At 34.0% G+C, this 12937-nt stretch overlaps 1 protein-coding gene across 7 annotated transcripts in view; it reads right to left on the bottom strand.

Annotated features, from left to right (window-relative positions):
• NME7 (NME/NM23 family member 7) overlaps positions 1-12937 on the bottom strand; it is a 237027-nt gene that overhangs the window by 219474 nt on the left and 4616 nt on the right. The window contains exon 1 of one of the 7 annotated variants that reach the window (XM_058443247.1): positions 11698-11824. The exons of 2 other annotated variants lie outside the window; for them this stretch is intronic. In XM_058443247.1, the coding sequence (XP_058299230.1) occupies positions 11698-11760 (63 nt within the window). In that variant the 5' untranslated portion in view covers positions 11761-11824. Of the gene's footprint in view, positions 1-6919; positions 6936-11697; positions 11825-12937 lie in introns of those variants that run through there. 4 more of the 7 variants (XM_058443248.1, XM_058443249.1, XM_058443246.1 and 1 more) reach the window with 4 other exon arrangements.

The raw sequence follows: 12937 nt of genomic DNA, 5'->3' as shown, positions 1-12937 counted from the left end.
TATTAATAAATTCCCAATGCATGTCTTTGAAAGTAGATGGACCCATTCTCCATCAGCACTGCCTTCCCAGAAGACTATAGCCCGTGCAAAACGCAGAGGGGATCTTGAAGAAAGCAGGAGTGATGGGGCAGAGATGCCTCTACTTCTGCTTGGCCCTGGATGTTTCTCTCTTTTGTCTCCTAGATTTTGGATGTCTGCCCCTCTCCCTCTTTATTGGTCCTGGATTTCTTTCTCTCCCTCTCTCTAGCTTCACGTTGTATATCTTTCTTTCCTAGAGAAATAGAAGGATATTTAAGAAAAGAGGGAAAAAAAGAAAAATAAGACAAACATAAAAGAAATTAAAAATACAAAAGTGATGTGAGCACTTACTGATATGGTATTAACTAAATAAACTTTGTAATTTCTTTCCTTCATTTGGAAATTAGAATTACTTCAGTGTGGAATAGTCATATACACATACAGACATGCACATCATGTGTAAATGGGATCATCACACTGAGGTAGAAGACATGTGGGCCTTTCAGTATGTCCCAACTAGTTTCTTTAGCTATAAAATTTGGGAATAAGACTAGATCAATAGTTCATAAACATTTTCCTGTTCCCTTTTCTTTTTTTTTCTTTCTTTTTTTTCTTTTTCCCCTATTTAACCTATAGTAAGAACCACAGTTTCCGTTGTAACCAAAACACACCCACATCCACATCCACCCACAACTACACACACACATGCCCTACAACTGGAAGAAAAGTTCTCAAAAACAATTCTTATTCTCAATATGTGAAATGTACTGATACTTTTATACCTTTTTTTAAAAGATGTCTATTACTTACAATTTAGCGCCTACAATCCAGTGATACATCATAACCTCAATATCGTAATCACTGATGTTAACAAAAATCAAAAATCTCTTTCAGATCTAAGACTTTATGACTTGAATGACCAGTGGGTAAATGAAGAAATTAAAAAAAAATGCAAATTTTCTTGATACAAATGATAATGGAAACACAATATACTATTAGCTATGGAATGGTACTAGCTAGGGAATTCAGTGAAAGCAGTATTAAGAGGGAAATTTATAGCTCTAAGTGCCTACATAAAAAAAAAAGAGAAAAACTTCAAATAAATAGCCTAATGATGAACCTTAGAAAATTACAAAACCTGGAGCAAACTGAAACCAAAATTAGAAGAAAAGAAATAATAAGATCATGGCAGAAATAAATGAATTTGAAATAAAAAAATACAAAAGATCAATGAAACAAAATGTTGGTTCCTTGAAAAGATAAACACAATTGATAATCCTTTAGTCAGAGTAAGAAAAATAGAGAGAAGGCCCAAACAAATAAAATCAGAGATGAAAAAGGAAACATTACAAATGACACTGCAGAAATTCAAGATCAGTCATAGCTACTATGAGCAACTATATGCCAATAAATTTAAAAATCTGTAAAAAATCAAAAACTTCCTAGACACATAAAACCTACCAAGATTGAACCAGGAAGAAATCCAAAACATGAAAACACCAATAATGAGTAACAAGATCAAAGCCATAATAAAAAGTCTCTGAGTAAAGAAAAGCCCAGGACCTGATGGCTTCACTGCTGAATTCCACCAAACATATAAAGAACTAATACCAATCCTATTCAAACTATTCCAAAAAATAGAGGAAGAGGTAATATTTCCAAGCTCATTCCATGAGCTCAGTATTACCCTGATACCAAAACCAGACAACAACGCATCAAAAAAAAAAAAAAAAAGAAAGAAAAAGAAAACTACAGAACAATATCTCTAATATTGAAGCAAAAATCTTCAAAAATACTAGAACACTGAATTCAGTAACACGTTAAAAATATCATTCATCATGACCAAGTGGGATTTATCCCTGAGATGCAGGGATGGTACAACACATGCAAATCAATCAATGTGATACATCATATCAACAGAATGTAGAACAGAAACCATACAATCATTTCCATTGATGCCGAAAAAACATTCGATAAAATTCAGCATCACTTCTTGTTAAAAACATCAAAAAATTGGATATAGAAGGAACATACCCAACATAATAAAAGCCACATATGACAGCCCCACAGCTAGTATCATAATGAAAGGGGAAAAACTGAAAGCATTTCCTCTCAGATCTGGGACATGACAAGGTTACACACTTTCACCACTGTTATTCAACGTAGGAGGTCCTAGCTATGGCAATCAGATGACAGAAAGGGCATCCAAATTGGAAAGGAAGAAGTCAAAGCATCTTTGTTTGCAGATGATATTAGCTTACCTTTGGAAAAACCTAAAGAATCCACCAAAAGACTCTTAGAACTGATAAATCCAGTAAAGTTGCAGGATACAAAATCATACAAATATCAGTAGCATTTCTATATGCCAACAGTGAACAATCTGAAAAAAACTTTTTTAAGTTATCCTATTTACAATAGTCACAAACAAAATAAAATACATAGGAATTAACAAAAGAAGTGAAAGATTTATACAATGAAAACTTTAAAACACAGATAAAAGAAATTGAAAAAGCCACTAAAAAATTGAAAGATTCCATGTTTATGGAAAGAATCAACATTGTTAAAATGTCCATACTACCTAAAGCAATCTACAGATTCAATGCAATCACTATAAAAATACCAATGACATTCTTCAAAGAGTAGAAATAGAAAAAACAATCCTAAAATTTATAAAAGACTCAGAATAGCCAAAACCATCCTAAGCAAAAACATGAAAACTGAAAAAAATCACATTATCTGACTTCAAATTATATTACAGAGCTATAGTAACCAAGACAGCATGGTACTGGCATAAAAACAGACACATAGATCAATGGAACAGAATAGAGAACCCTGAAACAAATCCATACATCTACAATGCACTCATTTTCAACAAAGTTTCCAAGAACATATATTGGAGAAGACAGCCTCTTCAATAAGTGGTACTGGAAAAACTGGGTATTTATATGCAGAAGAATGGAACCAGACTCCTCTCTCTGGCCATATACAAAAATAAAATCAAAATGGATTTGGATTAAAGACTTAAATTTAAGACCTCTAACTATGAAACTACTACAAGAAAACATTGAGGAAAATTCCCAAGACATTGGTCTGGGCAAAAATTTCTTGAACACCACCACACAGGCACAGGCAACCAAAGCAATAATGGATAAATTGGGGCACATCAAGTTAAAAAGCTTCTGCATAGCAAAGGAAACAATCAACAAAGTCAAGAGACAACCCACAGAATGGGACAAAATATTTGCAAACTAACCATCTAACAAGACATTAATAATCAGAATACACAAGGAGCTCAATCAACTCTACAGGAAAAAAATCTAATAATCTGACTAAAAATTGGGCAGAAGATCTCAATATACATTTCTCAAAAGAAGACAACCAGTGGCAAACAGGGATATGAAAAGTTGCTCAATATCATTGATCATGAGAAAAATGCAAATTAAAACTACAATGAGGTGTCATCTCACCCCATTTTAAAAGAGTTTTATTCAAAGGACAGGCAGTAACAAATGCTGGCAAGGATGTGAAGAAACGGGAACACTCATACATTGTTGTTGGGAATGTAAATTAGTACAACCACTATGGAGAACAGTTCAGAGCTTCTTCAAAAAATTAAAAATAGAGCTACTTTATAATCCAACAATCCCACTACCGGGTCTATAACCAAAAGAAATCAGTACAAGAAAGAGATATCTGTACTCCCGTGTTTATTGCAGCACTATTGACAACAGTCAAAACTTGGAAGCAACCTAAGTGTCCATCAAAAGAATGGATAAAGAAAATATGGTATATATACCAAATGAAGTACTATTCAGCCATAAAAATATGTGATTCTGTCATTTGCAACAACATAATGGAATTAAAGGTCATTATGTTAAGTGAAATAAGCCAGGCACAAAAACACAAACATTGCATGTTCGCCCTTACTTGTGAGATGTGAAAATCAAAACAATTTAACACATGGAGAGAGAGAGTAGAAGGCTGGGAAAGGTAGTAGGGGGTTGTGGAGGTGAGGATGGTTAATGGGTACAAAAAAAATAGAAAGAGTGAGTAAGACCTAGTATTCAATAGCATAACAGGGTGACTATAGTCAATAATAATTTAGTTATACATTTTAAAGTAACTAGAAGAGTATAACTTGATTGTTTCTTAACACAAAGGATAAATACTTGAGGAAATGGATACCAAATTTTCCATAATATGTTTATTATGCATTGCATGCCTGTACCAAAATATCTCATGTACATACTTATATATTAAAGTATTAAATATATACTTATATATTTATAAATATTATATATAGTGGTTATATATAAATATATACATATATACACACATACACACACCTAGTATACTACGGGTGTGTATATATATGTTATATATATATATAGGTGTGTGCACATAATATATTATATATTTATATATTATATATAATACATAATAGATATATTATATATAGTATAATATATAATTATAAATATAAGAATTTATATAATAAATATAAAATAAAATAAATATAATAAAATGTATATTATACATATTTATGTATATATAAAATATATATACTATATAATACATAATAGATATAATATATGTTGTATATTATATCTATTATATATTATATATTTATATATAATATATATTAGATATATTATACACACATACACACATATACCTGCTACGTACCCACAAAAATTTTGTTTAATTTTGTTTAAAAAAGACTGATTTCATGCCACATAAGCCTTGTATAATCTGGTCTCAGGCTACCTCTTTATCTCATCTGCCTCACCTGCCTCTGCCACCCTCTCCCTCACCTTCTCTGCTCCAGTTACACCAGCCTTCTTGCTGGTTACTAAATAAACCAAGCAGGCTCCCACCTCAGGGTCTTTGGATGTACTATTTCCTCTACCTAGACAGCTCTAGGGCTAGGATTCCCAGGGCTCTCCACATCATCACTTCATTCAGGTCTCCACTCATATGTCAGCAATGTAAGGAGGCTTCTCTGACAAGCCAGCTAAATACCAACTTCCTCACTCTCTGTCTTGTTTGATTTTTTTTCCATAATACTTATCAAAACCTCAAATTATACTACATATTTGTTTATTCTGCATCTCCCCAGAAATTTTAGCTCCATAAGGGTGGGACTTTGTCACTGATTGCTCAGAACAGTGCTTGGCACTCAAGAGAAACTTAAAAATAATTGTTGAATGAATGAAGCTAGAGCTCTCTCTCAGAATAAAAGAGTCCACTGTTTTTGACCCAGAATTCTAGATTTTTCTCTAGAGGTGAACAGCCCTTGATCAAAACTGGTTGTCCACTCCTGGTCTCTATCAAGTAACTAGCAGGGAAATTCAGTGGAAAGTTACCTTCCTTTCTTTTCAACTATCTTTTCAGAGGATTATCTTTCTTCCTTGGATGTTTGTGCCTTTCTGCTCCCTGATGATATTGATATCTTTTCTCTGTAAATATAATACCTACTTCCAAGGACACTATCAATTAGTTAAGAATCTTAAATGCCTTTAAAAATGGAAAACATTCTCTAAGTGTCAGGCACTATCGTTAAAATAGCAGATTTGCAAAGCTTTTGTCAGGTGCTAAAGTGAAAAAAGAAGGTGAAGCTGGTAGGGGGACAGAGAGCAACTGGAGGTGTTACTTTAGAAAGGTGGACAAGGAAGTCCTCTCTGATGAGGCGTCATTTTGAACATACGTCTGAAAAAAAGTGGAGGAACATTTCAGGCAAATGGAATAGCAAGTGCAGCTGAAGTGTATGTAAAACTGGGAAAAAAAAGATGTAAACTTTGAAAATGTATATCTCAGAAGGCTAAACCAAAAAGAATTGCTTAAAAATTATATGAATAAGAACTATCTCAAATACTTCTGAATAGTCACCAACTCTGTGTATCTTGTATCCTCTCAAAATTCACCCAAAGGGACATCTGGGTCAATAAACAAAAATGTTTAAAAGAAAGTGGGGTGGGGGGAAGCATCTGTTAAGCACTTAATTGCACAGGACATTAGGCTGAACCCCGAACAATGAACCACAGTGACGGAGTTTCCTACTTCATTTCCAAATGCCTTCCAGTAAGTTTAGGGAATCAATGTTGGCATTAATATGTATAAGTTTAATTTTGGATTTATACATATTCACATGTTAAAGAAAACCTGAAGCTCAGTGAATGAAAAATTGCAGAGAAAAAGCAGTAAAGTCAGCTAATCTTGCTTTTAATTAGCATTCTTTCAGTCATTAGTCTCTCTTCTGGGTTCCCACATTCAGTAGGTCTCTATCAAACACTTGGAAATAACAACAGCAGTAGCAACAGTAATAACAGCTAACATTTATTGGATGCTTACAGTGTATAAAGCATTGGGCTAAACAATTTATCATTTAATTATAATAATATCCCTATAAGAGAACTAGTATTATTATTATTATTATTATTATCCTCATTTTACAAATGAGGAAATTGAATTTCTCTAAGTTAGTATTACAATGTTACAGTGTATCATGTATTTCTCTTCTTCTCTTTTTTCTCTTTCTCCAAGACTGTGAGCTTTTTAAGAAAGAAATCTAGTCTTGTTCATCTTTGTATCACATATACATAGCATGTTGCAAGAACCCAAAAGTAGGCAGAAAGATGAGTTCAAGAGCCTCTGCTCTATATCTGAATATAAATGCTTATTATGTCAAGTTTGATTCTAAAAGTGTTCTAATAATGCATGCCACAACCTAGGTGTTAACAGTATTGGGAGACAAGATAAAATCATAAGGCCAATACTAATTTTTATGTGGAAATGCTAGAAAAAAGTGATCATATTATTATAGAAGCCATTCTTTCTTTGCATAAAAACTTGAAAATTTTTAATTATGAAAAATATTCAGATATCTAAGATAGATATTCACCTTTTAGAGATTTCAGTGCATGCAGTAAAATCCAATAAGGTACCTAAAAAACAATATGGTTTAACATAAATGATAAAACTGTACTTGCCACTAGATGAAGGGATTTTCAGTTTTTCCAGAGCCGAATTTCTGAGTCTAAGTGGCAAGAAACAGACTGGGTCTGAATGGTCTCATTGTACTTTCACAGTCAAATTACTGAATAATAAAATCTCACATGACCAGCAATAAAAGCAAATGTTCCCAGCTAATCCATTTAAATTGAGTAGATATTCAGGGATCTCACACCTAATACCTGCTAAATACATATCACACGTATTTAGCTGCCTCTACCCACAAAAGTATATGACCATTAGTGAAACTGGTCTCAAGACCAATCTCTGCCATTTCCCTCCCTTTTACCAGCTTTTTCTTGTTTCCATTAGAAAATGAATCTGTAAGAGAAATTTAGGAAGAGGGAATTTAATCTATCAAAGTAAATTTTTCAATAGCCACAAAATTGCATAACACCATTAACCTCAAATATTTATTTTTGAAGGTTGATATTTTAATCTCTTCTATTTTCCTCAACTATCTTCTCATTAGGCAGCAATCTGGTTAATATGAAAATAACACATTTCATATGTATATTACAGTTTATAAATTACTTTCATATTAACTTATTTGATCTTCACAAAAAATGCTTTAAGGTAACCTAAACAGAAAGTATTATTTTGATTTTATGGATGAGAAAATAACTATCCAGAAAGATTACATAACACACAGCTCGTAAGTGCTTACGCCAGGACTGTAACAAATACTGAAATTTTAGATTTCTAGCTCTACATCAGTTTGTTTGTACTTCAACAAGCTACATCTTGAAAATAATTACACCAGAGAGGGCTGGAAAATCTGTCTACAAATAATAGTTTTAAAAAAAGGCTAACTTAATATTCTTCACTACAGTCAGACAATAAACCTTGAATTTTAACAATTTATAAGAGATGTTAAACAATAATTACAAAGAAATATTGTAGCTAAGTATTAACAGTGCCTTTCATCTATAGAACATACAGTAATTTATATTTCTCTCAATATTCTGAGCAAAGCAGCTGACAGTTTTATTAAAAGTTCAAAATTGTTAGACATGTGTATGTAATGTATAGAAATACCAGTTTAGAGTTTAGAAGAAACAGGCACCATGGTACACTGCTAGCAGAGTATTCATTCAAAACTATTTTGGGAGTAGTCTGCCAATGTATACTGAAAGCCTAAAAATGCACATGACCTCTCACACCTAGTTATTCCCTTTTTAATTTATTGTAAGGAAATAATTATGGATGTCTATAAAAATGTGTCTGCAAAAATATGTTAGTTATTGTGTTAACAGAACAAATTAATAAACGGATTGGTTAAATCAGAGTAAATGAAAGAATAAAACGTAGAGTAGTCCCTCAGTATTTGCAGGGGATTGGTTCCAGGACTCCTACAGATACCAGAATCCTTAGACGCTCAAGTCCCTTACATACAACGACACAGCATTTGCATATAACCTATGCATATCCTCCAGTATATTTTAATTCATCTCTAAATTACTTACCACACCTAATACAATGCAAATGCTATGTAAGTTTTTTTTTTTTTCCAAATATTTTCAATCCCCAATTGGTTGAATCTAGATGCAGAACCCATGGCTATCGAGGGCTGGCTGTAGTTCTTAAAACTGATCTGGAAAAATGCGCAAGATATATTAAGTGGGATAAAACAGATTTCTAAACAATGAATATAATAGAATCATATTTTAAAGGATATGTATCTGTGTGTGTGTGTGTATATATATGTATGAGTATATATGTGACCAGGATATTACACAAAAATATTAATAGCGATTGTATACAGGCAGTATTATTATAGATAAATGTAATTTTATTACTTTTACTTCTATATTTTCTCATTTCTAAAAATGACTAAGTAGTTTTCCTATATCTCTACAACAGAATAAGTTAAATATCTTTATAAATATATATAAAACATATATAGCATATATATTTATCATGTAAATACTGAAACTACAGAAAACAAAGGATAAAAGTTAAATTTACATCTATCAGAGAGCTCTAGAGCCATTACGTGTGCATATGAAGATACATTTTAAAGATTATACAAATATGAAGAAGGCACAGCACATGAGTCAGGAGAGAGAACAATAGCAACTTATTAAGGCAAAGTGTCTAGTATCAGAAAGTAAATGTGAATTAAGCAGTACATTTTAATAGCTACAGTTTCTGACATCTAATTAACAGAAAGTTTTAAAATATTGACAACTTTGGAAGTGAAGAAGTTTAGGCAGTTTTTGAAAAAAAAGTGAATACAAAGTTCATTGGGAATGCCAGAGATATTTCTGGAAAGCAAGATACTTCAATCATATGCTATAGCACCATCAAGAAAGGTACTAGGTGAAGATCACAGCAGCAAACATAATTCCCATGTTGAAACTATAATGCATACCCATTTGGAATATGTAGCTCTGCTCGCCACACCTTAGAGTAGATATTATAGAAACGAAAAATAAGTCCAGAAATGGGAAAATAAATTATGAAATGGCAACTATAAGGGATTAAATTAGGAGTCTCTGAAGTTCAAAGACAAGAGAAGCTCAGAAAAATATTTCCCAAAGTTTATAAGATCATAAATTTTACAGATAAGATAAAAATAAGCACCAAGAGACCAAATTAATATGGCAAAAGTTTAAGGCAAATCCAAGGAAAATAAAATATTTTGATGGAATAGGTAAAATATATAAGATGTATAATACTACTGCATTTAGAATAAAATCCAAAATCCTTCCCAAGTTCCATAAGTCTCAGTATTCCTGGCTCCTTCCTGCCTCTCAGATCTCTTCTCCTCCAGCTGTCCTCTCATTCCCTAGGCCCCAGCCACACTAGCTCCCTCGTGTTCCTCTAATGCACCTCTGTGCTCACTATTGACTCTGCCTGGAATGCTCTTCTCCTAGGCTTCACCTGGCAAGCTCTTTTTTATCATTGAGATCTCAGCTTAAAAGTCACATCCTCATGAGGACCTTGCCTGATTGTCCTACTCAAGGCTACTCACTCTTGGAACCAACCCATATTGCATTACTTAGTTTAATTTTCCTCATAGTACTTATCATCCTATGAGGTGATCATTCATTTATTTATTCATGTAAACTGTTTTTCTCCCAAACTGAGGAAAAAAAGAATTAAAGAGTTTTATCATCAAGGAGATTTTCCCTCACCACCCCAGGCTAGTTCAGATCACTCTATTTTATTACTAACTTCCACCTCACCTTGTCATTTTTCTTTTGTAACCCAACTCACACTTGTAATTTGTTTTCCAATATCTGTTTTTCTCCATAAATTCCATGAGGTAGGGGCCACTGTGTGCTATCTTGTTAATCAATGTATAGCCACCAGTTACCAGCATATGGAAAGTACTCAATAAATACTTTCTTGAATAGAAGAATAACTGGTGAATAAGAAAGAATTGGGAATAAAAAGGCAAAAAAAGGAAAGCAAAAATAAATAAAAAGCTACATGAAAAAAATTATGGCATTATATTAACCACTTACTATTCAGTTCTCCAAATACCACTGTTTCTTACTAAACAAGAATATAACAGGCTCTAAACTGCATTTGTAATACAACATATAGGAAAATAAACTTTTAAGAATTTCGTATCTGCAATTTATGCCCTATACTTGCTGATTCATTTTTTGTAAATAAAATCCTGTAGATCTTTGGAACTGCAATTCTTCCAAATCAGCAATTCAAGTAACAAAAGGATTTCTGGATGAATAAAAAGCAGATACTGGCTGGGTGCCGTGCTTCACGCCTATAATCCCAGCACTTTGGGAGGCCGAGGTGGGCGGATGACCTGAGGTCAGGAGTTTGAGACTAGCCTGGCCAAAATGGCGAAACCCCATCTCTACTAAAAATAGAAAAGTTAGCCAGGCGTAGTGGCATGCGCCAGTAGTCCCAGCTACTCGGGAAGCTGGGGCACAAGAATCGTTTGAACCCAGGAGGCAGAGGTTGCAGTGAGCCGAAATCGCGCCACTGCACTCCACAGCTGGGTCGATAGAGCAAAACTCTGTCTAAAACAAAAAAACAAAAAACAAAACAAAACAAAAAACAAACAAACAAAAAGCAGGTGCTAAAAACAAAACCAGAAAAGCTATTAGAAGAAACGTTATAAAGTTCGAAACTGAAAAGCATTTCATTTCATCGAATAAAATTTTGTTCTTCAGTAATCATGAAACTGTCTTTGAAAGCTCTGTTAAAAACAACTTTGACTCATGCCTGTAATCCCAGCACTTGGGGAGGCCGAGGCAAGTGAATCACTGAGGTCAGGAGTTCGAGACCAGCCTGGCCAACATGGTGAAACCCCGTCTCCACTAAAAACACAAAAATTAGCCAGGCATGGTGGCACACATCTGTAATCCAAGCTACTCACAAGGCAGAGGCAGGAGAATCGCTTGAACCCAAGAGGTAGAGGTTGCAGTGACCCGAGATCACACTACTGCACTCTAGCCAGGGCGACAGAGTGAGACTCTGTCTCAAAAATAAATAAATACACAAATAAACAAACAACTTTGAGACATTTTACTTCAAAGGTTTAGATTAGTTCTTATGGAACATAGCTAATAATCTTTAAAGTCTTTCCTTATACTAATAGTTCATCTGGAGTAATGATATTCCAATAAATGCTATATTTTAGAAGATATATAACATTAATATCTTTGTTAGTCAAATGTGTCTTAGAATTACCTTCTCTATCTTCTTTATAATACATAAAAGTAAAGAAATTGATGAGTCCAGTATACGCTTCATCTTAAACGAGATGTATGAGAAACATGCTAAACTACAGTTCCCTATCTCTGCTTCACAATATAAAGGTGATTCTAGAATTTGGAAGCCACAACTGTAACAAACTAGATGAAGACAGAAGCTGATTAGATAAACTGCAGTGGTCAGGAAGCCTCACCAGCAGAGCAAACAACCTCCATCTTCAGCTGCTTATTGAGAGGCCATAATCCTTTGCTATAATTCATACAACAGTGGCTAGACTGAACACAGTGAAGGGACATCTGTTTCTTAGGCCTATTCTTTCTCATAAACGATTGATGGCAAATATGTAGGAGAGTGATCTGGATGCAGAAAGAAACTTGAAAATTTTACTCTAGACAATTTTAGGCTTTCGTTAATTCAAAGCTGTATCTGCCACACAACAAGAACATTTTCACTAGATCAAAAGAGGAATAAGAATATCTGCAGGCTTTGAGATTTCAACTATTTTGCCTTTTAAACTACATATTAGCTGAACGTGGTGGCTAACATAAACATAATCCCAGCACTTTGGGAGGCCAAGGTAGGAGGATCACTTGAGCCCAGGAGTCCAAGACCAGGCTGGGCAACATAGTGAGACCCTGTCTCTACAAAAAAAATAAAAATTAGCTGGGCATCATGGCACACACCTATTATCCTAGCTACTTGGAAGGCTGAGGCTGGAGGATCGCTTGAACTTGGGAGGCTGAGGCTGCAGTGACCTGTGATCTCACCACTGCATTCCTGCCTGGGTGACAGGGCAATATCCTGTCTCAAAATAAATAAACAAATAAATAAAATAAAAAAAAAATAAAGTACGTATTGTCCAAAGTACACTGTGTCTTGAACTTTGTGGATCAGAACTCACAGTAAGAAATACATTTTACATCAGAATCCAGTACACATCCAATACATTTACAATAAACAAAAGTTCATGAAAGTTACCCTTACACATGGCAGTGAATATGTTAAGTTGCTATTTTATGTCCTCTTTTTAATGCTGGCTACATACCACAAATTTGAGCAATGAGTCATCAGGTACAGTTTGAGAAACATGTATACATGTATACATGTGGTCTGGCCTCTGCCTACCTCCCTAACCACATTTCATGGTATTTTGTATCATGTTTTCCCTACTGCAGCCACCCCTGCACCATCCCACCACCCAGTTTCCATTATTTTA

The sequence above is a fragment of the Hylobates moloch genome, unplaced genomic scaffold (assembly GCF_009828535.3).
Source record: "Hylobates moloch isolate HMO894 unplaced genomic scaffold, HMol_V3 SCAFFOLD_8, whole genome shotgun sequence".
Taxonomy (NCBI): Eukaryota; Metazoa; Chordata; class Mammalia; order Primates; family Hylobatidae; genus Hylobates; species Hylobates moloch.
The sequence above is the reverse complement of the archived record's forward strand: the minus strand, read 5'-3'. Positions and strand labels throughout refer to the sequence as shown.